The 27,170-nt window shown below is 44.7% G+C and overlaps 1 protein-coding gene across 1 annotated transcript in view; it reads left to right on the forward strand.

Moving 5' to 3' along the window:
* Positions 1–27,170, forward strand: part of LOC141116571 (butyrophilin subfamily 1 member A1-like) — a 131,199-nt gene that overhangs the window by 55,055 nt on the left and 48,974 nt on the right. Inside the window, exons 2-4 of the mRNA XM_073608968.1 lie at positions 14,225–14,282; positions 15,229–15,355; positions 15,703–15,758. Of these exons, the coding sequence (XP_073465069.1) occupies positions 14,225–14,282; positions 15,229–15,355; positions 15,703–15,758 (241 nt within the window). The remainder of the gene's footprint in view (positions 1–14,224; positions 14,283–15,228; positions 15,356–15,702; positions 15,759–27,170) is intronic.

A 27,170-nucleotide genomic window follows, 5' to 3' on the forward strand; every position in this document is an offset into this window, starting at 1 on the left:
TTGCGTCTTGATCTGTCAAACCATCACAGATAGGTACATCCCATCTCAATCTTCTCGGGACAATTTCATCTTTAATGTATTGTTCATGAGCAGCTATGTCCCACCATAGGCTCACCTTTTTTTCCATTAGGTGGCTGAATTTCCTAAAATTGGTGTCTAGATCACCCTTATCAGTGCTAGGTGCAGTGGAAAAAACATTTTCCAAATTAATTGTGCGTTTTTCAAAAAAATCAAAAATATCCATCACTGCAGCTATATGTGAAAAAACTGAAAAATAAGTGGAAAAAATATATATAAAACACAAAGCGCTGTGATGCTAAATAGCTGATAATTACACATAAAACCAAGTGAGGCTGCTATCAAAAGAGAGTGTTTTCAGAATACTTAATAAAAAAATATTTTTTACTTTTTACACACTGCGTTTTTTACACATGGAATCTTGGTTTTGATAAACCAACGATATTCATATGAATTACATGTCTAATAAAAGTAGGTTTTAACAGGATTGAAGTTTATGCAGGAAGCAGGATGATGATAAACTCATGCTGTAGCCATGGCAACCACTCTGCTGTTGTGCTATAAAGCTGAGTCCGTCAGAGCTTGTATTATCCTTGAAAAAGTCACGTGACTGTGATGTAACGCGTGGGAGGAGCCAAGGACACTCTGTGCAGATCAGCAGTATCACACAGTGTACTGCACTGAATCTGCTGCTGTCTAAGGCGGCTGACTGCTATAGTAAAACCTGCATATGCCTTATCATTATAAGGCACACGTGAGTGGATTGAAGTTTGCCTGTGTACCTTGGTATCCTAACTATTGCACAATGATTGGTTTTTTCTCTTATCTGCCTGTTTATGATTCTCACATTGGTTGTGAATAGAAGCAAAAAGCACATTGTTACTATGAAGGTCAATGAGCACCTTAATTAAGCAAGTGTTTTTAAACAGCTTTGCTAGTGATCAAAAGCTCTATACCAATAGGATTCTACACCTGTATAATTGAACCTTCTGAATACATCCCTATATATTTATTTTTATGTGGATTTTTTATGTGAATTTTTTTACACATTTGGTGTCACAAATTTTTTATAATTTTACACTATTTTGATTGCTGGATTTTTTAGGAATTTTTACTCACCGCTGGATTTATTTGACTATTTATGTTTATTCTTATATATTCATTTTCATGCACATTGTGAAGCACTTCAAATATCATTATTTATTATTTAATATTTGTCCACAATATGTCCCAGGATGTATGTAGAGACTATTATTGGTTTGGTGGATTCTGAACGCAACCTGTTAATTGAATGAGCTGATCACATTGTCCTCTATACAATGTAGGAGACGGGACGACTCCTATTGGAGCTCATGTTAATTAGGTTAATTAGGTTTTGTTTGTATTGTTAATTGTAATTAGCTCTAGCTATTGTGTTTATACTACTGTGTGAAGCTCGGTGACCACAAGTCTGGGCGAAAGGTCATGTCTCAGTCACCTAGGCTGTATAAAGAATTATATAATTAGCTCATGTTAATTAGGTTACAGTTGTATTGTTAGAGGAGGTTCCAACGGCATATAAAGTCTTGTAATTTTGATTCTAAATAAAGTGAGTCCTGATGTACTCCAAGACTGGTGTTGTCTAGTTCTTGGGGGTTCCTATAGCCAGATCCATTGGACTTGTGTTCCAGAATTTAGGAAGCGGTATACTGATGGAAGCACTCAAGCGGAGTGTGGGACGTTCCGTGACATTGGTGGCAAGCAGCGGGAAAGCTTCCTGCAGTCTGGGAAATTTAAACCTCCACCTGGATCCAAGATCAGGATAGCAGACTTCAGTCACCCCAGCGGAGATATGGACCTGGCATCAGAATTCCCGGGGCTGCTGCGAATCATCCTTTCAACATACACCAGGACTGTGTCTGAGGATGAATACCTGGAGCTTAGGCAGCAAATTCGGGTGGAGCTCTGGATTGCAGCCCTCCGTCTCGCTGGTATAGAACAGGGCAAGTGCTTTCCAACCCAAGAGCAACGGGCCAGTGACCAACGGGCATTGCGGATGGCATTCCTGGGAGAGCAGCCCCAGGAGCAATGGGTGACTGAGTTGGACAGGTTGGTCCAGCAGGAGATAGAGCTGGACAATCGTTATCGGGCTCTGCAATGGCACGCAGAGGAGGGATATTTAGGGGAGACAACAGAATGCTCTCCGGAGGGATATGACTTTGGCGGGCCTGGATTGCTGTGGGTGAGCCTTACAGATCATTTTATGTTTGGCGATGAAGGGGAACCTGACCTTGAGGACCTGAGAGAATATAGAGAGTCTATGCTCGGTCTTGCAGGGGTCTCAGAGCTCAAACCTGATCTGGACCATTTGCTAAGGAAGGAACAGCATCTGGAAAGGGCATACAGGAAACTGCTAGAACAAGTTCAGCAGCATGCCAGAGAATCAGCAGTGGAAAATCTGGAGATTGCCGTCCCCAAACCTGAAGTGCTGACCACAGGGCAGAGCTCTGCTAACCTCTGCCCAGAAATGATAGCATCTTCTGGGTTCCATGGACAGGAGATGGTGAACCTCTATCCCCAGACATCAGTTCCAGAGACTGGGGATTTAATAGACGTTTCTGTAGAGGAGGAACCACCTGGCAAACCCCCAGCAGAAGTGCTGGCAACCGGACAGAGGGTCCAAGACCTCTGCCCCACACCTGCAGCAATTGTGGAGACTCAGGGTAAGAAGATGGCAATCACTTCCCAGCAGCAGATACAGGGGGAGAAGGGAGAGGAGGTGTCTGTTGTCCCTCCCCAACAGTTGGCCAGGGTGGAGGAAGCGGCCTTCCCTCCCCAGCAAAGATCAGTGCACCTGGGAGACAGTACCATAGACATGTCATCCAAGCAACCAGATGAGGGAATGGAAAAGGAAGCAGCTGGCTCACCTCCCCAATGGCAGCTACACAGTTTGGGAGTGGAGGAAGCCAGCCTCCTGCCCCAACGGTTAGCCGGAGCAGAGGATGCGGAGTCCCCAGCAGAAGTGCTGGCAACAGGGCAGAGTGTTACCAACCTCTGCCCAGCACCAGTAACAATTACAGAGTTCCAGGGAGGCGGGGCAGTCGGCCTCCCTCCCCAACAGTTAGCTGGAACAGATGGTGTGGGGTTTCCAGCAGAAGGGCTGGCAACAGGGCCGAGGACTGCTGGACTCTGCCCTCAACTAACAAAGGATGGATTTCCTGTGAAGGTGGATGGGACTTCTGTCTCCACCTGTATACCCCAGGGATGCTGGGCAGTGGGCCCCGATCCCCAACAGCATGACAGAGTGAGCCCAGTCACCCTGTCTTCTCTCCAGCGGCAGAAAGGACTCCAGGGAGAAGGGCCAGTCCAGGCCTCTCCCCAGCGGCAGATATGTTCTCTGAAAGAGGCAGAGGTTGGCTGGGTGAGTAATGCTTTGTTTGGAACAATTTATTTGGGGTACTGTGTGGGTACAAGCAGTAGAGGACTGGAACTACTTACTAACTTTGGAGTCAACCCGTCTGGGGTCTCCTCCTGTGTTAGTCTTCTGCCGAAAGGGGAGAGATGTGACGGGAGGGCCCGTGGAACTCAGAATACATCTTATGTCTAAGCCACCCTGTGCTATCCTGGCACAGGGTGAGTGAGAAAATATATCTTGGACTACTTAAAATGGGACAGCAATATTTGTCCACAATATGTCCCAGGATGTATGTAGAGACTATTATTGGTTTGGTGGATTCTGAACGCAACCTGTTAATTGAATGAGCTGATCACATTGTCCTCTATACAATGTAGGAGACGGGACGACTCCTATTGGAGCTCATGTTAATTAGGTTAATTAGGTTTTGTTTGTATTGTTAATTGTAATTAGCTCTAGCTATTGTGTTTATACTACTGTGTGAAGCTCGGTGACCACAAGTCTGGGCGAAAGGTCATGTCTCAGTCACCTAGGCTGTATAAAGAATTAGATAATTAGCTCATGTTAATTAGGTCACAGTTGTATTGTTAGAGGAGGTTCCAACGGCATATAAAGTCTTGTAATTTTGATTCTAAATAAAGTGAGTCCTGATGTACTCCAAGACTGGTGTTGTCTAGTTCTTGGGGGTTCCTATAGCCAGATCCATTGGACTTGTGTTCCAGAACTTAGGAAGCGGTATACTGACGGAAGCACTCAAGCGGAGTGTGGGACGTTCCGTGACAGTTTCCTTTTCCGCCTCTTTCCTGCTACTTCCTAAAGTTTACAGGCAAAGTATTTACTCCACCATGCCACTGCTAGCCCAATACTCCCCTAGAGGCACATGGAATAAATATGGGGCGCTTCAAATATAAATAAGTGTAACCAAAAAACTGTGTATAGCACAATAGTGGTGGAACCCTCCTACTGTGTTTTGTGCTGCACGTAACAAGTGTAACCAAAAAACTGTATATAGCACAATAGTGGTGGAACCCTCCTACTGTGTTTTGTGCTGCACGTAACAAGTGTAACCAAAAAACTGTGTATAGCACAATAGTGGTGGAACCCTCCTACTGTGTTTTGTGCTGCATGTAACAAGTGTAATCAAAAAACTGTATATAGCACAATAGTGGTGGAACCCTCCTACTGTGCTTAGTGCTGCACGTAACAAGTGTAACCAAAAAACTGTAGGAGGGTTCCACCACTATTGTGCTATATACAGTTTTTTGATTACACTTGTTACGTGCAGCACAAAACACAGTAGGAGGGTTCCACCACTATTGTGCTATACACAGTTTTTTGGTTACACTTGTTACGTGCAGCACAAAACACAGTAGGAGGGTTCCACCACTATTGTGCTATATACAGTTTTTTGGTTACACTTGTTACGTGCAGCACAAAACACAGTAGGAGGGTTCCACCACTATTGTGCTATACACAGTTTTTTGGTTACACTTATTTATATTTGAAGCGCCCCATATTTATTCCATGTGCCTCTAGGGGAGTATTGGGCTAGCAGTGGCATGGTGGAGTAAATACTTTGCCTGTATACTTTATAATTTAAAGGGGCAGCTGTTCCTATTTTCGCTTGTTTTTATCGATTCTCACGTTTTCATTACATTTTATACACACCATTTAACACTGGTCAACACTATTTGTGAGAGTAAGGAATTGGATGTTTTGGGTGTTCACCACCTAATATTGGTTCACACCACTATTTGAGTTTATTTAGAGGCATTGGCGCGGTGGGGGTGTCTGTTTGGTGGAAGGGCGCTCTAGTGAGGATACCCAGTGTTTATTACTTCCTAAAGTTTGTCTGTTTAATAAAGCATTGAAAACGTACTTCAGTGTTGGTGAGTGTGTCGTCCAGAAGTAAACTCAACGGAACCCTAGACCCGGTGCCGGTGAAACAGAGGGAAGCAAATTGAAGGTAACAGACCCGCTTAAATCAGCAGCTCCACCGAGAGTTAGTGCTACACAAATAAATATGTTTTGTAAACATGCTGCAAGTACCGAAATATTGCTGTTAGTGTGCCAGAAATAAAGTTAGCTCCTACCTTCCTTCTTGAGATGACACTGTGTATTTTTGGCTCTAAATTCCAAGACAGGTAGGGGTTGATTTACTAAAACTGGGGAGTGCAAAATCTGGTGCAGCTCTGCATACAAACCAATCAGCTTCCCTGTTTTTTGTCAAAGCCTAATTGAACAAGCTGAAGTTTGAAGCTGATTGGCTACCGTGCACAGCTGCACTAGATTTTGCACTCTCCAGTGTTAGTAAATCAACCCCTTGGTGTCAGCCTTGTCTAGCGCATTTCTGATGCATTACAAAGCACACAGGCCCCTCCTCATCTTCTTCACCGTCATCATTTCCATAACTCCTCTTTCTGCACAGGAATGTATCAGCTCACAAGATTTCTGACAAAGTAAACAGACATTTTTGCACTTATAAAACAGATATTATGAAACACTTTCAATGGTACATTTAGCAGATAAAAGGGAGTAAATAAGAGAAATAAATGGTTTGGTTTTACATACATTATACATTTAGTTTCAAAGCCTTTAGAAGCCAGGAAAATCCTTCCCTGGGTGCAAATAGAATAAAAATATGGGCCCACTTGCCTGAGAATGTGGCCACCCCACCCCTGGGCTAGTTAGCTAGTTAAAATAAGCTGTAGGATACTGCCCCTTTAAGGATAGGAGAAGCAGGTTACTAGTAGGAACCAATTGGGAGGCTTGGAAGGTTCGGGAATTCAGGAGAGAGGCTATATAAGTCCAGGGGATTTCTCCCTCTTCCCGGTGACCAGAGAAGAAGACAGGAGCCCCCTCCCGCCCGCCCTAGTCGCAAGCACTTTTATGTGGTAGGGTCACGCTGGATGTCAGGGGGGACTGGTTATTGATATTATATATATGTGGATGGCTGCACGACTTCTGAAAACTGAGCAGTTAATAAACTGATATTTGTTGATCAATGATGTTATTTGTTTGTTAATAAAAGAGTGAAAATAATATATTTGTTTTTTTTTTGCCATAATTAATGTCTTAAGTATTATTTATGGTGGTGGTTTAGGTAAGTTATGTATTTGGGTGGGTGTGGCCTTCAGTCTCAAGACATCTCTCCATAGAAGAAATCTGTGTAAGTTTGGCCTTACATTGTACATATTTCTTATTCAATTTCCACTAGATTTACCTTTAACTATGTAGTGCAAGGGCCTACCTGATTGCATACAAATTGAAAGTGTTTAGGTTTGACCTCATATTATATGGTTTTGGTAAATCTAAAGCAAAATTGTACAAGAAAATTGTATATTGTATGGCTAGCTTAAGCTACAGGATTTTGTATCTTAGGGAAAAAGTTGTTCAGGGTGGGGCTGGTAGAACTGGATATTTATCTAATGGAAGCCCTACCTGCTGTCTTGACTCACTCTACAATCTTTATTGCTATAATCAGATAAGTGGAATGGACACTTCATCAGGCACACCACACATGTTGTTCCTGCAGACCTCTGATCAGGGCTGTACTTATCAGGTATATGTTCTGGGAAACATTCACAGAATGAGTGAAAGTGATTGCAAAGTGTCTGAAAAAAATGATAGAATATCATACAGCTCATAGGACTGTGTTGTATTTTTTTAAGGAGCCCATGAGTAAGTCCTTGTGACAAAACATGTCGGGGCGTGGCTGTACGGCAATCAACATCGAGGCAGGACGTTGCTTGACACACCAGCAAGTTGAGGAGCAGGTTTAGATCCAGGACCAAGGGAGGGATGAGAATCAACCTTATGCCTGCATACCTTGAGTCCGCCGTGGCCGTTTTATCCGCTGCTCTGGAGGCTTTGAAAGGCTTACCTTAGTCATTTTTGCTGTCTTTTAACTTGTACCATGTGAGTTTAAATCTTGAAGGCTGTTTAGTGTTTTCATTAAAGCTTTGTTTACGGTACTACACTATTGATACACTTTTTTATTCACATGTGGAGATTATATGAGACGCACAGCTGGAGTTGGGATGCTTGCTCTAAAACCCTATCCATGTGGATTAAATGCGCTTTAGCCTAACATAAGAATGTAGGCATTGGAATTCGGTGAGTGCGTTTCTTTAGGGTAGTGGAATCACAGACACATTGGTGTGGTGAATGGATTAAGAGATCTTCACATCAACTATAGATCCTCTTCAATATGTTATGGACTTTATTTTTTATATTTTGAAAAAATGTTTTTTTTTTTTGTAGCTTCACTAGCTACATCATATCACTTCACTTGTCACAGGGTGTTTAGTGCTATTTGTCAATTTAGTGCTATAGCATTTATTATATTTTAGCACGTCAGTTATATTCTCATTTGTAAATTGTGAGTCACATGTCATTTTAGGGGATTTAATACTCCTTGTGCACAAACATTTAGCGCCGCTATTTTGACTTTGTGTCATTATCCCAGATTGACCAGTAGTTAAAATTCAGCTTTTATATTTGACCCTTTTAAGTGGCAGCTTCCACATACTCTGTATCTATCCAGAGGGGCAGTGGCGGTATTTTGAGTAGTGGCGCCTTTTCCTCAATTATACCCACAGGATTACGATAGTAGTAAGTGACCTCAATAGGTGGCAGAACCCGTCACCCCATCTGGGTACTAACTGTGAGCAGGTTCTTGGTGGAGCGTTAGCAAATGGCCTGCTCTTGACCCAGTATAGGGTCTCTGGAGCCCTATCTCATAAATGTGTCTGTATAAGGGTGTTAACTAGGAAACAAAAAGAAAAAGATAAACTTTTGCTATTGGTGTAGTGCAACATATAAAGTATAGCTAAGAGTCGTAGCAGTTAATAACAATAGTAAACATCGTAGTGATTGAGAGGAGCAAGACAAGTAAACAGCGTAGTTCATTCAGATGCAAATGGGATAGGGATGTCAGTTGTGGGGGGGTTCGTTCATAGGGGGTTTGCATTTAGGGTGTTTAAGCCAAAGGAGCCAGTTGGTTTGGAAGCTAGGAAGTTGGAGGTGGGCTTTGGCATGCATGAATTCCATCAGGCAGTGGTTATTTAGGAGTGTGATTATTTCTCCGCTGGAGGGGGGTAGAGGGGATTTCCAGTTTTTGGCAATGGCTAGGCACATAGCAATAAGGGCGTGGGAGATAATAATCCGCAAGGGTTCAGGCCAAGGTTCTAATTCAAGGCCCAGTAGTACCATTTGTGGAGTCAGGGGTACAGGGACCGATAATATGGAGAGGAGGAGTTTGGAGAGCATAGACCATAGCGTGGTTAGGACCGGGCAGTCCCACCATATGTGGAACGGGGTGCCCGGGGATCCACAATTCCTCCAACACAGATTGCTTGTAGTTGGATAAATATGGGCAAGTTTGGTTGGTGTAAGGTACCAGTTGTGGTATATTTTTTGGACCATTTCCCAATGAAGTAGACATTTGGAGAATTTCTGGGGTGTTTGAAGTGAGCGGTACCATTGTTGGGGTGTGTAGGTGCGTGGTAGCAAGTGTTTCCATTTTAGCATTGTGGGGGATTTAAGTGTTGGGCAGGTATCGGTGAGGAGTTTATAGCAAAACGAGATTCCTCGTTGGCTGGGTGAGGTAAGATTGAAAAATGTCAGTATGTGCCATGTAAGTAAGTTTTGCGACCACTGTGTTTTGGAGAGGATCGATCGTGTTCTAAGGTATTTGAAGAAGTCCTTATGATCTTATATGAAAGGTGGTTTTAAGAGCGTGGAATGATTTGAGGTTGGAACCTTCATGGAGGATTCTGATATTGGAGATGCCCTTGCTGTCCAAGCAGAGAAATCAATGTCAGGGGTGAGGGTGTGAAGAGCTTCCAATGGTATATGTTGGAGCAGGTTTAGTGGGATGCCTTTAGAGATTTGTATGACGGATTTCCATACCCGTATGGTAGCATTAACTGAATCGAGGAACGAGTGGGGCTTGTGATGTTGCAATGGGAGGGCACAGGGGATCAGTTTGGGATGGGAGGGAAATGCTGCTTGTTCTATTTGCAGCCATGTGGTAGGGTGAGCATTGTTCCACCAAGTTTTGGCCTGGTCCAGTATAGTAGCTTTATAGTAGGCCACTAGATCTGGTGCTCCCATCCCACCAGCAGTGGCTGGTTTGCAGAGAGTGTTGTTTTTAAGTCGAGAGCGTTTGCCGCCCCATATGAATGTGTTGAGTATAGTTTGCAATTGCACTATTTGTTGTTTGAGTAAAGGTATGGGAAGGGTCCAGAATAAGTATAGGACATGGGGTAGAAGAAACATTTTAGCTAGGGCGATTCTGCCTGCCCAGGAGGCAGTTGTGTGTTTGAGGTCTTGCACGGCTTTTTGTAGTTTGGTAGTGAGGCTATTAAGGTTGAGAGCACGTAGATTTGATGAGGGTGTGGTGAGTTGTATGCCCAGGCATGTGAGGGTGGAGTTAGGCGCCCACGAGAAGGATGTGCAGTGGGTAACAGCTTGTTTGACATGTTGGTCCAGTCCTATGCTCAACATGCTGGATTTGGAAAAGTTGATTTTGTAGAGAGAAACTTTGCTAAATATATCCAGGGTGTCGTGCAGCCAAAGAGGTGACAGGGTCAGTTAGGGAGATGATGACATCGTCTGCGAATAGTCCAATTTTGTGCGTGTCTCGTGCTACTGTTATTCCTGAGATATGCCGGTCGTCTCTGATTGATTGGGCAAGGGGTTCCATGACAAGGGCGAATATCAGGGGTGAAAGTGGGCACCCCTGACGTGTCCCATTGGAAATATGGAAGGGGTCAGAGAGCAGCACGGAGGTCAGTACTCTGGCGCTGGGGGAGGAATAGAGGGCGAGTATTGCTTGTAGGATAGTCCCAGTAAAGCCAAATTTATGGAGGACAGCAGTGAGGTAGGACCAATCCACCCTGTCAAACGCCTTCTCTGCGTCAAGGGAGATGAGCAGAGAAGGCGTTTGGTGGTGTTCCACCCATTGTATCAGGTCAATGAACCTTCAATGAAGGTCAATGAAGGTACCGTCCGAGGTTTGCCTGCCAGCCACAAAAGGGCGTGGCTACGCAGTGTATGCCAGATTGCCATAGAGCCCCATGTAATTTAGCACGGGCGTCTCTACTGTTTTTATATTTTGCCGGCTTTTATATTTTGGATGTTTTTGTATGATGCCTAGTTGTCTGAGGCAATAAAATTCCCTTTTTTATCTACTACACTATTGGAGTTTCTTTTTCTCCCCTTCTTTATTCATGAGTTTAAAACGAGGGAGTATTTACATCAATGCGGAAGTGTCATCTCCTGTCCCTGCAGAGGGCTAAATCTGTATGCTTCTAAGACCTTGCTATAAAGGAGATCCAACGCGTCTGGTAAGGATACATCTATTATCAACCTTTGGATCCACTGGTGGTTGGAGGTCCCTTCACGTCCCCTTATTCCTTTATACACACTAAGGAATGCAACTTATGAACTTTGGATATGCGTTTTTTTTGTGACTCATGACGCAATTTTAAACTCTTTCACTTATGACTTTGCACTTGGGTGGAATAACCTTGTTTTTTGCACACAAGTTTTCTATATTTATCTGTATGGAATGGTTAATATTAGTATTTGATTTACATATCGCTATTTGCAGTGTCGCATAGCGACTTTTTATTCACTTACACTTAAAATTAACTCTGATGGTGTTTATTCATTTATTCATCTATTTATGACAATCACACAGAATATAGATTTAAGTATCTAATGCAAGCGCACAAATTTTTTTCTTTTTATTTTAGCCACAAACCCCACCTGATCAATATGAACTAGTTGTGGTATAATAGCAGATAATCGCGTGGCCAGGAGTTTGGCAAATAGTTTGGTATCAGTGTTTAGTAGGGAGATGGGTCTGTAGCGGGCAGGCTGGTCAGTCGGTTTACCCGGTTTTGGGATGGTAACAATGGTAGCTTGGAGGGAATCTGGTGGGATGAAGCCTGTGTTTGCGATAGAATTGAAAGTGTGAGTGGCATAGGGGATAAGGTGATCAGAGAATACTTTATAGTATTCATTATTAAACCTATCAGGACCCGGGGCTTTATGCAGTGGTAGGGCTTTGATGGCCGCTACAACTTCCATTGAAGAGAACGGGGAGGAAAGTTGGGAAATTTGTTCTTTTGAGAGTGTGGGGAGGTGAAGGTTGGCAAGGAGCTTGGTCAGTGCTGGTGAGATTGTATAGGTTGGCGTAATGAGAGCTAAATTGGTCCGCAATATCTTTGGGGTTGACATGTTTTGTACCGTGGCGGTCAGTAAGGAATGGGATTTTAGCTTGTGATATTTTGCGTTTGAGTTGCTTAGCTAGGTAGGCCACAGGTTTGTTGTGATGTGAATAGGTTTGTAGGCGAAGGCGCTTGAGGTGGTAGTCGAAGTTGGTGTGGAGGTGAGTACTGAGGGTTTGTCTAGCTGTTTGTAGTTCAGAGGTGAGCAGAGGGGATGGTTGGGTCTTATTAGCTTGTTCGAGAGTACGTATTTGATCTAAGAGTTTGTTAGTGCTGGAGTTATGTTGTTTCTTCTCGTGGGCGCCTATCTTGATTAGGAGGCCTCAAATGTAGGCCTTGTGGGCATTCCAGAGCACGGTGGAGTTATCCACCGACTCTTCATTAGTGGTGAAAAAGTGTTGTAACTCGGATAGAATCTGTTTTTGGTAGAGCTGGCGCGTAATGATAGAGGTGTTAAGCCTCCAAATGGTATTTTTTTTGTTTGGGAGTGCTGGAAACAGCCTCATTGAGATGGGCGCGTGGTCGGACCACGTGATGAGTCCAATGTTGGTATCTTTGACTAATTGCAAAGTATTCTTGTCAGTCAAAAAGAGATCTGTCCGAGAATATGTGTGTTGCGTGTGAGAGAAAAAGGTGTAATCTTTTTCGGTGCCATGGCGGCACCTCCAGGGGTCATAAAGGTCTTCCGAGTGGAGGAGGGAGGCGAGAGAAGTGGAGCGTTTGCATGAGGGGTTGGAGGTGTCTAGTGAGGCATCAACAATTTGGTTGAAGTCTCCGCAAATGATCAGGGGTCCCTGTTTGAAGGGTTCCAGCTTTTTCAATAGTGATTTGTAAAAGCGGTGCTGATTTGTATTGGGGGAGTAGATATTAGCAATGGTGATGGTGTGGTTATTGATGGTGGCATTCAGGATTATGAATCTGCTATCTGGATCTATGTCTGTGTGGAGTGGTTGGAACGAGACCGTGGAACGTACTGCAAGCATAACACCTGCTTTTTTCTTGGCAGCGTTGGCAAAATAGCAGTGAGGGTATTGTTTGTGGGAACAGGAAGGAGGGTTGATGGATGCAAAATGGGTTTCCTGCACACATAATATGTCAGAGGTGTGCGCTAAAGCTTCTTTCCATAATAAGCTTCTTTTGTAGGGGGAGTTTAGGCCCTTTGCGTTAATGGAGGTGATGCTGAGAGACATATCGGTAAGTGGATATCCAGCGGGGGTGAGGGAAGGTGTGTGTTGCTCCCTGTTGGAGGGTATGTACGGGGGGGGGGGGGGGATATATCTTTACAATGGTCAAATATACCAATGTAATGCCGCGTACACACGGTCGGACTTTACGGCAGACTTTGCCCTGCGGACTTTTCGACGTACTTTACGACGGACTTTCTGAATGAACGGACTTGCCTACACACAATCCACCAAAGTCTGTCGAATTCGTACGTGATGACGTACGACTGGACTAAAATAAGGAAGTTCATAGCCAGTAGCCAATAGCTGCCCTAGTGCGGCTTTTTGTCCCTCGAACTAGCATACAGACGAGCGGACTTTTCGACCGGACTCGAGTTCAACAGATAGATTTAAAACATGTTTCAAATCTAAGTCCGTCCAACGTTTGAGCAAACAAAGTCCGCTGGAGCCCACACACGATCGAAATCCCATCCGCCGGGCAAAGTCTGCCGTAAAGTCCGCTCGTGTGTACGTGGCATAACAGTAGGTAAAACCTGTAAGAAAACAGTGGTAAGTTACAAACTTAGTGCCATATACAAAAGAAAGAAAGTAAAACTGACAGCACAAAAAGTAAAAATGGAGAAGAAAAAAAAAAACTCAGCAAAGTGTCTTCCAAGTGCTTGGCACTTTTCTTTCTCTGGGGGAAAAGAGTACGGAGTGTACTTGTTAGTACGCTCATCAGGGACAGATGTGATGCGAAGTACTGCAGGTGCGAGGTCACAGATACTTTCTAGGGGGCACTTACTGACGTAGAGTAGGTAGTCTTTACCTGCGGGCGGAAGCAGGAGTATGGCGTCTGGGGCCTGGGGCAGATGATGATGGTGTGGGATGCTGAGGCGTTGGTTCAGGTGGCGGGGTGGTGATAAGGCCCTAGTTGAGCAGGCGTTTGATGCCATCTTTGCAGGTGAAAATGGTGGTGCTCTGGTTGTGGTACGTGACTACCAACTTGGTAGGGAAGCCCCATTTGTATGGGATGTTGTTATTTTTGAGGGTTGCGGTGGTCTGCGAGAACTCTCTTCTTTTTTGAGCAGTGGCAGCAGAGTTGTCAACGTATAGGGACACAGAGGAGTAAGGATCAGAAAGCGGAGAGGTGGATCTAGCAGTCGCCATGATCTTTTCCTTCACTTGGAAAAAATGAATGCGTGCGAGGACATCTCTAGGTACGGAAGCAGTGAGGTGTGCGCGGTCAATGATCATGTCACTTTGGCGTAGTTGAGGAATAAGCGCAAGGAATAGCTGTTGTATATAGGGGATCAGTTCCGGGGGGGTTTAACCGATTCTGGTACTCCTCTAAATTTAATGTTATTTCTCCTCAAACGATCTTCTAAATCTGTGACTTTGGCTTGCAGATATCGTATTTCCTCAGTGTGGTGGTCATGGACTTCTGCCATTTCATTATAGGCCGCGGTATGTTCAGTGAGCTGTTTTTCAATATGCTCTGTGCGATCTTCTACATGATCGATTCTGGAGTGAAGTGTAGAAATTGATGATCTCAGCTCGTTACGGATGTCATTTTGTAATGATAGCAGTATGAGCTTGAGTGTGAGCTCAGAGGCTGGCTGGTCAGATGTAGGGAGTGCAGCTAGTGAGTCATGAGGAGGTATTTCAGGGCCTGCAATGGCTGGGGTGTCCCAGTGCTGCTTCTTGAGCAGTGGAGCTTTGGTGGATGAGAGGGCTGGGGATTGTGCAGCTCTCTTACCTCTGTCAGTTGGTGAGGGATGAGAGGTTTCCTCTGCTGGGGATGAGCTGTCCATCTCGGCGGTGTCGTGAGGAAGAGAGCTCCCTGCTTCAGTCAGTGAGCTGTGCAGCGGCGCACCGGCACCATCTTGTGTCATCAGCATGTCGGTTGTTCTGAAGTAGTACGTGAGGCGGCGGGGCTGATGTGGGCCGGTATGTCCGTTCTAGGACATACCGATCGGGTGCCCGATGGTTCCGCTTCTCTCCAGTGGAGCAGAGAGGGGGGAAGAGCTGGTGTCCTGTGCGGTGGGCTAGCCATGCCCCCCATGCCTCTTTTTTTTTTAAATTAAAACTACACATGCGGGAAGGGGGGCGGCCTCATGCCCATGCTGACGGGCTCAAATCATTAAGCCCTTTCAGTCCATTCTGTGCTTGAGCTAGCATTTCAGGCTGCACAGATGTCCCTTCTCTAACACAGCTGAACATTCAGGTTGTCATAGTCTGATACAGTGTCCTACCCGGTGATTGATAGAAATATGTGTGTGTGTATTTCACACATGCCTTGACCTATTATATGCAGTTAGTATATAATCGCATCTAACAGAATTATGTAGAATCACGCTAAAAACACATGAAAGTTTTTATGAAGCCCAAAACCTTTTCTTGTTTTGGATAGTGTTTGGAAGAATCAAGTTTTACTGCTATCTGGGGTCCTGCTTGGAGAGGAAAAATCAGCAACAGGGACTGTCTGCATTGCTCCTGGAATCTCTACACATTCTGTATGGAAAAACATTGTCAGGAAGGTAAGTCAGGGTTTCCGAAAGCAACTGATACAGAAATAAAATGCTTTTTTTTTATTATAGTAGGAGAAGGCTTACACCTCAGTTAGATTTTATTTCTGTTTGTGTCCCTGTTGCAGATTTCCCCTCACTTCCTGTCCTCATTGTCAGCAAGACAGCAAGTGACAGTAAATTTCAACAGAGCCATGAATAGCAGATTTGGGGTTCACATACACTTTAAATATGCTTTATAAAAATGATGAAATGTGTACATGCCCTACGTGTTACTTCAGATTGAGTTTACAGTTAGTGAACAATGTATCCAAAGATTTACATGATATTTACGTTCCCTTTGTATGATTATGTTGCAGAATGATGCTGTTGTGGTCCGTCATCCTAATCTTCTACCCAAATCTGTCTTTCGGAGGTGAGAAAGTCGATATATTTTTTCTTTATTTTTAGACAAATGTACATGTGAAAAACTTGGTGCATTCTATGTCAAAATAGTTATTCCTTTATATGATTCCTATATATACATCAACATGCAGGACTGGGACGGGACGGGATGGGGGTCAGTGTTTTCATGTTGGGAGAAGGGTGCTGCATGACTGCCATGCCTATGTACTGATTTTGTTATGTACGATATAGCAGATAGAAGAAGCCATTGTAGTCTGACATACACAGAGCTTGTTTTTAGTGGGAACTCAGGAGATCACAGTATGTAATAGCAAGGGGTATTAGAGTGTGCTGGAGGGTCTTTTGATGCTGGGATCTATGGTCACTGTGGGGACCTATTGTTGTGGGGGTCTAATGTTTCTGGAGAGGTTTATTGTTGCTGGAGGAGTGTTAATTGTTGATGGGAGGGATTTACTGTTGAGGAAATGGTCTATTGTTGCTGACTGCTTGGAGATCTATTGTTGCTGGAGTGGGGGTATTTTTTTTGTGGTTTCTCTATTGCTGCTGGAGTGGGGGGTATTTTTTTATGGTGCCTCTATTGTTGCTGGAGTGGGGGATATTTTTTGTGGTGCCTCTATTGTTGCTGGGGGGTCTATTATTGATGGGCCTATTGTTGATGAGGGAGGTCTATTGTTGGCTGCAGGTGATCTATTTTATTGTGACCCAAAGACCCACATTGTGCGCCTCTCAGGCTCTCTAGAAGGGGTACAAATCTCAAATGTCCACCTCTGGGAGTGCTGGTGCAGGAGGGAACTTGTCCCAACTCATGTAATAGCTTGAAGTGAAAGAATATCTACCTATGGCCACACATCCATACCATCCCTGAGATCAGGTGTAAACGGCAACCTCAGCCTGTACTCCAGCCAGGTCACACCCCAATGCATTTTGCTTCGCCCCTCAAGGCTTAGTCTTGGGGATCTATTTTATTGCTTTTCTTGTTATCAGTATCAAATTCCATACAGATTACTTAGTTCTGTATTCTCTAAAAGGAAGGTGCGTAGGGGGTGGAACCAAGGGACAGTGCTCGGAGGTGGGTAAGGGGCAGAGACAAGGGATGATTCGGAACGAGGGAGTACCTGCACCTATTCCCTGAGAAAAAAAGCCCTGGACATACACATAACCACTGCACAAATATGTACAGTACATGAAATATAATCATGAAATACAGTCACATTGTTTCTCTAGGACAGAAATAGGTTTTAGCCCCAGCTGAGTTCTAAAGTAAACCTGTGAGATCAATCAAATCTGGCTATGGGAGACTAGGTACAGGCATCAACAGCTACCTGTATGTGGGCTCTGTATTTTTTCAGAGCACACTGTTCCCCCAAAAAGAAGAACAAAGAGAGAGCAGCACCATCTGAGTGCAGCTATTTGTGGGCTTTTAATCCATAAATAACAAGTGGGAACTCACAGGATGGAAGAGATGTCGGCGCATGTAAAGTTTGTGTTGGGGTTCATCCACTCCCGGGGAAGACGGACAGCTCACAGATGAAGAGGCAGCTGATAGGTCCAGCTGCGCTGGTGGCTTCCAGAGACTCAGAACGGCTCAGAGGCAGTGATACACGTCACATAAGGAGGGAGAAAGAGTGGGGAGCAGCACGCATTTGGAGCATGTGTGCGCCTTCATCAGGCAATATCATAATATAATTTCAGATATTGCCTGATGAAGGAGCATGCATGCTCCGAACGTGTGCTCCTCCCCACTCTTTGTCCATCCGGATGTGACGTGTATCACTGCCTCTGAGCCGTTCTGAGTCTCTGGAAGCACTGGGAGCCACCAGCGCAGCTGGACCTGGATCAGCTGCCTCTTCATCTGTGAGCAGTCCGTCTTCTCCGGGAGTTGATGAACCCCAATACAAACTTTACATGTGCCATCTCTTCCATCCTGTGAGTTTCCACTTGTTATTTATGGATTAAAAGCCCACAAACTGCTGCACTTAAATGGCTCTGCTCTCTCTTTGTTCTTGTATTCCACAGAGTTCCTTCTAGCTTGTGTAGCACTAACTCACGGTGGAGCTGCTGGTTTAAAGCGGGCTGTTACCGTCACCTTTGGTACCTCAATTTCACCAGAACCGGGTCTAGGGTCCCGTTGAGTTTAGTACCAGACAGTGTAGACACCAGACACTTGAGTATCTTTTCCAATGCTTTAATAAAGAGTAACTGAATGAAGTAGCAGGAAAGAGGTACAAGAAGAGTTGCAGGGAAGTTCAAATACCTTTTCTTGATGTAGTATTATGAATTAGAATCTTGTAGATGAATGTACTCTCGTTTTAGAGTTGAATCTTTGCTCGCCCGGATAGGTTTCTCTCACTAACCTAGCAACCGGCACGTAGCACGAACAAAAGTCTCTGCCACAGACTTGAATGGAATAGAAACCCATACGATCCTCTGCCACAGGATGTAATGGTTTACGATGGACAGCAAATACAGCATTAGAACCTTTAAGCCGACCCGACAGTACTATGCGGTAGGTTAACTTTAGGATGCGTCCTCCAACTGAGTCACCAGGCCCCTCTCCAGACCAGCAATCTGCGTGATCCTTCCATGACGGGTCCTCCCCTGGGATCTTCTCAGTTGTCCAGCTTCTTCCCGCAGGACAGACAGCACAGGACCATTCCCTCACCGCTGTGGTAGGCCCCAGACAGGCTTCTGGGCCCACCCACACGCTGCAGCAACGTGGTCCTCCTGGTCGGAGGACCACGCTGTAGTACTCCTAACACATACCTGTCGGCCAGGAGGGCCAGCAGGTGGAACGAAACCCCCCCCCCCTAAAACATGGCGTCTGTCCATAAATACCCTCTCCCAGAATGCAACTCGGAGGACCACCTCCACCGAGTTATCTCCGGGACAGAAGAGCACCCATACGCTTCAGCGCGTTGCCTTTCCAACACCGACCTATGGCGACAACAACACCCACAGGCACAGTGTGAAATAGGGTTGCCACCTCATGCCTTTAAACCCGAACACATATGAATTACACAGGTTCTGTGGCTAACTAAATGCAGATAAGGCAACAACTGAGTTTAATTACCACCTAATCAGTCACATAACCTGTGTAATTCATATGTGTTCGGGTTTAAAGGGATGAGGTGGCAACTCAAGTGTGAAACTACATGCAACACAGCCAAACTGGAACAGAGGCTAAATCTGACTATGTACAAAACAGACAACCCACTAAATTTACCTATAAGCGGTAGATGAAAATCTACCAGCGCTACACTTGTTTTTGAGCTGGCAGCTGTCCGCAGTCAGCATCCCCGAGACCACCAGTTGTTTTTGTGCCATATATGAACTTCCACATATGGACTCCCTGTGACAGAGAGCTTTTATGCCCCACTCTCTCTCTGTCCAGCTGACAGAGCGCACATGAGTACATGTACTTTTCTTGTGTTACCCCGAAAACACTGACATGCTAGAAAAACAAGACTGCTCTCTTCCTTGTAACTGCTGTTTGCTACAGAGTAACATGGGATTTTGTTGGTACTGGACACATTAAAAATTGGCAAAGTAGCTGCAACAGGCCTCAAGTTTTAATATTTGCTCCTGCCTGTGAAAAATGTGCAATCCAACTCTAGTCAAAAATTGTTGTTTTTAGTGAAGAAGGGTTAGAAACTCTGTCAGGTTTTTATTGCTGTTGGTGACTCCATTTTAGAGGTTTCCCCTTGATTTCTGTCTAAGTGACAACAGGGCAAGAAAATAGGGGCATTGAGGATGGGAAGACATAAACAGCGAAAAAAAAAAAAGTATAAAGATCCTAAATCTCTAGTAAGCAAGTGTTTGTCACTGTCTCTTTTCAGATCTGCCCTATCATTACATACTCCTCTCACACAACCTCCTAGAACATATTTGATCGTTATGGGGAATTGTGTATGTATTGCAAATAAATATGTTTTTTAAACATGCTGCAAGTACTGAAATATTGCTGTTAGTGTGCCAGAAATAAAGTTAGCTCCTACCTTCTTCCTTGAGATGACAGTGTATTTTTGGCTCTAAATTCCAAGTAGGGGTTGATTTACTAAAACTGGGGAGTGCAAAATCTGGTGCGGCTCTGCATAGAAACCAATCAACTTCCATGTTTTTTTGTTAAAGCTTAATTGAACAAGCTGAAGTTAGAAGCTGATTGGCTACCATGCACAGCTGCACTAGATTTTGCACTCTCCAGTATTAGTAAGGCCCCTTTCACACTGGGGCGGGGTCGGCGATAAAGAGCCGCTTTTGTTAGAGGCGCTTTACCGTCGGTTTTACCCCCCGTTATCGGCCGAGAAAGGGTTAAGAGGCGCTTTGCCGGCGGTATAGCCGCGGTGTCCCATTGATTTCAATGGGCAGGAGTGGGGAAGGAGCGGTGTATACAAAGATGCTGTGCTCCAAAGATGCTGCTGGCAGGATTTTTTTACCCTGCCAGCACACCGCTCCAGTGTGAAAGCCCTCGGGGCTTTCACACTGGAGACAAAGCAGCGTCACTTTCGGGTCGGTTTGCAGGCGCTATTATTAGCGCAATAGCGCCTGCAAACTGCCCCAGTGTGAAAGGGCCCTTAGTCAACCCCTTGGTGTCAGCCATGTCTAGTGCATTTCTGGTGCATTACAAATCAAACAGGCCCCTCCTCATCTTCTTCTCCGTCAGCATTTCCATAACTCCTCTTTATGCACAGCAGAGAGCACAGGAATGTACCAGCTCACAAGATTTCTGACAAAGTAAACAGACATGTTTTCACTTATAAAACAGATATAATGAAGCACTTTCAATGGTATATTTAGCAGATAAAAGGGAGTAAATAAGAGAAAAGAATTGTTCGGTTTTACATACAGGAAAATCCTTCCCTGGGTGCAATTAGAATGACATCTCTCCATAGAAGGAATCTGTGTTGCCACACATTTTACATATTTCTTATTCAATTTCCATTAGATTTACCTTTTACTACGTAGTGCAAGGGCCTACCTGATTGCATAGAAATTTAAAACCTCATATTATATGATTTTGGTAAATCTAAAGCAAAATTGTACAAGAAAGTTGTATATTGTAGGGCTAGCTAAAGCTACAGGATTTGGTATCTTAGGGAAAAAGTTGTTCAGGGTGGGGCTGGTAGAACTGGATATTTATCTAATGGAAGCCCTACCTGCTGTCTTGACTCACTCTACAGTCTTTATTGCTATAATCAGATAAGTGGAAATGAAACCTCATCAGGCACACTACACACATTGTTCCTGCAGACCTCTGATCAGAGCTGTAATTATCAGGTACATGTTCTGGGAAACATTCACAGAAGGAGTGAAAGTGATTGCAAAGCGTCTGAAAAAAAATGATAGAATATCATATAGCTCATAGGGCTGTGTTGTATTTTTTGTAAGGAGTTGCCACCACCACTTATAAAAGGATATCTGTCCATGGTTTACTGTTAGGGCTCATGCACATAACCACAAAAATAATATTCTGTGTTTTCCTCTCTTTTTTTGGGGGGATCTGAGCTTTGGGTCTGTGTACACAGCTCTATAAAGATCAGTAAACATGCTCTGTGTTCAAACCTGTAATTTCAAAATAGAAAAATCTGCAACCATGGTCCTATGTATAGACTGTAATATATGCTGTATGCATGTAAATGTTTGTGCAAATATTTACATGTATACAGCACAAATGTGCACCTGCGTCCTACTAACAAATAATGCTGGGAAGCAATAGCCACCTGCATTCTAGCAATGAAGGGCATTAGGTGGCAGGAGCTGCCTGTGTCCTAGCAATGAGGGATTCTAGATGCAATTGTCATATGAATACTAGCAGGGAAGGGTGTTACATGGCAATAGCCCCCTGTGTCCTACCAATAAAAGACACTAGGCAGCAATAGCCGCCTGTGTTTTAGCAACAAAAGATGCTAAACAGTGATAGCCACCTGAGCTCTAGCAATGGAGGTCCCTAGGTGGCAATAGCCATCTTCAGCTTAACAATAAAGGGCCCTAGGCAGAAATAGCCGTCTACATCCTAGCAATGAAGAAGACTAGACAACCATGGCTATTCTGACTCCAATTTTGTAATAGTAACTATCCCTTCCTGAGACCTCGATGCCTTGCCTGAATATAGAAGAGACATTTACTGCAGACAGTCTTCGTCAGATGGCTAAACTCTAAACACTTGGCATCCATGAAAATCTTTGTGTATGGAGAATGTTGAGGCAATACAACAAGATGTGGAAGACTTGATATTCAAACATCTAAGGTGGTCAAAATAAGCATTGGCTTTCCTAGCCCCAATGTGTGCCTTGAAGAGAGGATACAGTAACCCACAAACAGGGAAAAGTAAATTACATCATAAGAAAAGAGTAGGAAATGCAGAAATATACATGCAATACCAACAATAGTCACAGCATAACCAAAAATAATTTGGCAGAGAACAGCACGGCCTGGTATGGTTCAGGAGGGGGGTGAACCGCTTACTCACCCCCCCTCTTTCCTGGCCTGTCAGGCAGCTTTCTCGGCTAAGGGTCTGGTATGAATTTTGGGGGGGGCCCCATGCCAATTTTTGATTTTTTTTATTTGGCATGAAGTTCCCCTTAAAATCCATACTAGACCCAAAGGGCCTGGTATGGATCTTAGGGGGAACCCCACACCAATTTTTTGTTAAACAACCGTTTTTGGGGTATTTTTTGCTTAATTTGGTGCTTAGTGTTTGAGGATCTGTGGAATGTACTGGAAAAACAAGTCCGATCCATGGAGACACATTAAAACTTACAGGACTGAATATGCCATTGCCAGATACCACAGAATATCTTCAGATCTAGTGGCCTCCATACCTTGATGGGTCAGGGCTGTATTAGTGACAAAAGAGGGACCTACTCAATATTAAGTGAGTGGTCATAAAATTATGGCTGATCAGTGTAGAATTGCACATGGTTTCTATGGATCTTGGAGGTGGGGTCCCTAGGGAGGCTGTTGAAACAAATTAAACAGAAAATAAGTGGGCATGTGAGGATAAGGCAGATCCAGTAATCTATCATTAAGGGTTAGTGAGGTTGCAGTTGATATTGACCTTGATCCCCTATGACAGTGCTTCTCAACCTCTGTCCCCAAGTATCTCCCAACAGGCAACGTTTCCAGGTTTTCCTTTACTTTGCACAGTGGCTTTAAATTAATATCAATTACATGGTATTGATAAGAGCTATTTTATCTAAGGGAAGTTCCCAAAACACGGCCCATTTGGGGTGCTTGAGGACTGAGGTTGAGATTTCAAAATGTTTACTAGTTACAGTTATCTATGCCTTTGTGCACCAAGCAGCATTTGTTTAGCTGTTTGGGCTGCTGGATGTCTCATCAACCCAGGCTAGTCCTCTTATCTAGCAGACCTAGTGAGCACAAAGGGGTTGATTTACTAAAACTGGAGAATGCAAAATCTGGTGCAACTCTGAATAGAAACAAATCAGCTTCCAGGTTCTTTTGTCAAAGCTTAATTGAACAAGCTGAATTTAGGCATTGGTTGACTACTATGCACAGCTGCACCAGATTGTGCAATCTCCAGTTGTAGTAAATCAACCGAAAAGTAGCTAGATACAATTTTAAACCTAAAAGGTTATTACCTGCACTGCCTCCCACTTTTAATGGCAATTTCCTTTCATGGCACCATTCCCTAGTATTGCACATATGACTTTGTTGGCATCACCACTGCTACCTGTCTTTAAGCACAATTTCTGTTCAATGAGATTATTGTTGATACACAGGGAGAGGTTGCTGGAGGGCTGTGGGGGATGGGGGTTAAGGTTAGGCAGCTGGACATAGGCATAATCTGTAGTTTAAACCCTGTTTACAACTAATAAAAGGAGCATGGCAATGGTAGCTTACATAGATATCTTGTGCCTAAGCGTTGGTAAGTGCGAATGTCTCACGCGCGTTTTAAAGTGGATTGTCACCCACATCACCTTTAGAACTGCATTTTCCCAATATTTTGAGCTTTTCACGTTTTATCACAATGATTTGACTCTTTGGGAATTTTCTTTGTTTGTGTATTACTCATGACGTTTTTTTTCATTTTTATGATCTTTTTTTTGTTTGTGCTATATACTATTAGAGGTATCAGATTCACATTTTGATTGTAGTAGGTCATCACATCAACCATTTGGTTGTTTTCTGAGGTAGCGCCACACTTCTTTTTACACATCTTCATTTAGATAATTATCTCAGCACAGGTTTTCTGTAAGTGGTGTGGTGGGGCTTGGCAGGATACAAGTGGCTGCTGCAGTGTTTGCCAAACTTCCTTAAAGCGGAGTTCCGCCGAAAAAAAAAATATTAAAAGTCAGCCATTACAAATACTACAGCTGCTGACTTTTAATATTAGGATACTTACCTGTCCATGGCGCCCGCGATCTCCTCACCTGAAGCCGATCTGTCCCTCAGCTCCCAGGTGCAGGCGCTGGCATCTTCGGTAAGGGAATCAGGAAGTAAAGCCTTTCGGCTTCACAACCTGGTTCCCTACTGCACATGTGCGAGTCGTGCTGCATGTACTGACTGGTCCCTGCTATCTTCTGGGACCTGTGGGTCTCCCAGAAGACAGCGGGGGAACGGCGGAGGGGCCTGACATGGCGTAGATCGCCACACAGGACAATTACTGCTTGTATAATGTTGTAAGCATTGATGTTAAACTCAACCATATAAGTCTGACATATACTAGACCAGGGGTCCTCAAACTGCAGGCCGAATCCGGCCCGCGGACTGCCCCTTTAACTGCAGCACTCCCCCTGCCCTCTGCTCCCTCCATCACACAGGACGGGAAACATGACAGGCCCGGAAAAAGGACCTTCTGTGCTAAGAAGCAGGTGATTGGTTACTAGGCATCAGGGCTGTCCCAGGAACCAATCACCTGCCCCTCACTTCCAAAGTCCCGCCCTCCGTCCGGACCTACCATGCCTCGTGTCCTGCGTGATACAGGTAAGTGTTGAGTGGGAGTGTAATATTGATATGGGGGATCTGTGACACACGGGGGGAGATCTGTGATGTGGGGGACTCTGTGCTATGGTGGGGGAGATCTGTGATGTGGGGGACTCTGTGCTATGGTGGGGGAGATCTGTGATGTGGGGGACTCTGTGCTATGGTGGGGGAGATCTGTGATGTGGGGGACTCTGTGCTATGGTGGGGGAGATCTGTGATGTGGGGGACTGATGTGCTATGGTGGGGGACTGATGTGCTATGGTGGGGGACTGATGTGCTATGGTGGGGGACTGATGTGGGGGACTGATGTGCTATGGTGGGGGACTGATGTGCTATGGTGGGGGACTGATGCGCTATGGTGGGGGACTGATGCGCTATGGTGGGGGACTGATGCGCTATGGTGGGGGACTCTGTGCTATGGTGGGGGACTGATGTGGGGGACTCTGTGCTATGGTGGGGGACTGATGTGGGGGACTCTGTGCTATGGTGGGGGACTGATGTGGGGGACTCTGTGCTATGGTGGGGGACTCATGTGGGGGACTCTGTGCTATGGTGGGGGAGTGATGTGCGGGACTCTGTGCTGATGTGGGGGACTCTGTGCTATGGTGGGGGACTGATGTGGGGGACTCTGTGCTATGGTGGGGGACTGATGTGAGGGACTCTGTGCTATGGTGGGGGACTGATGTGGGGGACTCTGTGCTATGGTGGGGGACTGATGTGGGGGACTCTGTGCTATGGTGGGGGACTCTGTGCTATGGTGGGGGACTGATGTGGGGGACTCTGTGCTATGGTGGGGGACTGATGTGGGGGACTCTGTGCTATGGTGGGGGACTGATGTAGGGGACTGATGTGGGGGGACTCTGTGCTATGGTGGGGGACTGATGTGGGGGACTCTGTGCTATGGTGGGGGACTCTGTGCTGATGTGGGGGACTCTGTGTTATGGTGGGGGACTGATGTGGGGGACTCTGTGCTATGGTGAGGGACTGATGTGGGGGACTCTGTGCTATGGTGGGGGACTGATGTGGGGGACTCTGTGCTATGGAGGGGGGCTGATGTGGGGGACTCTGTGCTATGGTGGGGGACTCTGTGCTGATGTGGGGGACTCTGTGCTATGGTGGGGGACTCTGTGCTATGGTGGGGGACTGATGTGGGGGACTCTGTGCTATGGTGGGGGACTGATGTGGGAGACTCTGTGCTATGGTGGGGGACTGATGTGGGGGACTCTGTGCTATGGTGGGGGACTGATGTGGGGCATTCTGTGCTATGGTGGGGGACTGATGTGGGGGACTCTGTGCTGGTGTGGGGGACTCTGTGCTATGGTGGGGGACTGATATGGGGGGGACTCTGTGCTATGGTGGGGGACTGATATGGGGGGGATCTGTGATGGGGGAAGTATGTGATTGGGAGTGGTTCTGTAATGAGGGGAGTCTGTGAAATACTGATAAGTTTATATTGATTACAATTGTTCTTTATTTTAAATATTGTACTGTTTTTTTTCCTGTGTGGGTTTTTTTTGCACTACAAATAAGATGTGTGCATAGGAATTAGTTCATATTTTTTTTAAACTATAGTGCGGCCCCCCAACAGTCTGAGGGACCGTGAACTGGCCCCCTGTCTAAAAAGTTTGAGGACCCCTGTACTAGACTGTAAGCACTAAAGGCCATATGGGGTTTTGTAATCTCAAGCTTTAATTCAGTACCCACATCCCATGTTAACTCAATAAAATATATATTTTTATTAGTTCTGGAATTTACTAGTACCAGTAAAGTCTCAACTGAAAAAAAAAAAAAAGATATCTGTTCGAGTTGCTACATTGTACCATTTATAGTTGATACAGTAAAAGCTACCTATTTAGGAGCTCAGTGAAGCTGGCCCCCCTACAATCAGCACAAATAAAAACTCAAGTGTGTTTCTTTAGTGCTACGTTTGTGCTGTTTTGTGCCGTAAAAATTTACATTTGTGCTGCTTTTATTTTTAAGATTAGCAATTGTTTTTTCCAGACTATGACATCACCTAGCCCCCCTACAACGCCCAAATGACACAAAACTGGTCTCGTTGGTTAGTGCTACGTTTGTGCTGTTTTGTGCTGCTAAAATTTTTATTTGTGCTGTTATGGTTTTTAAGTTATAACAGTTTATTTTTTTTTTTCAAACCCCACTCACTTTACCCCCCCCCCCCCCCCACAATCAGCACAAATAAAAACTCAAGTGTGTTTCTTTAGTGCTACATTTGTGCTGTTTTTTGTGCTGCTAAAATTTCCGTTCTACCTTTTTATCGTTTTTGCGTTATTAATGATTTATTAAAGGTCACCAAAGGTCAGTCAGCCCCCCTACAACGCCCAAATGACACGAAACTGGTCTCGTTGGTTAGTGCTACGTTTGTGCTGGTTTGTGCTGCTAAAATTTTTATTTGTGCTGTTATGGTTTTTAAGTTATAACAGTTTTTATTTTTTTTTTTCAAACCCCACTCACTTTACCC

This window comes from Aquarana catesbeiana, linkage group LG13 (assembly GCF_042186555.1).
Source record: "Aquarana catesbeiana isolate 2022-GZ linkage group LG13, ASM4218655v1, whole genome shotgun sequence".
Lineage (NCBI taxonomy): Eukaryota > Metazoa > Chordata > Amphibia > Anura > Ranidae > Aquarana > Aquarana catesbeiana.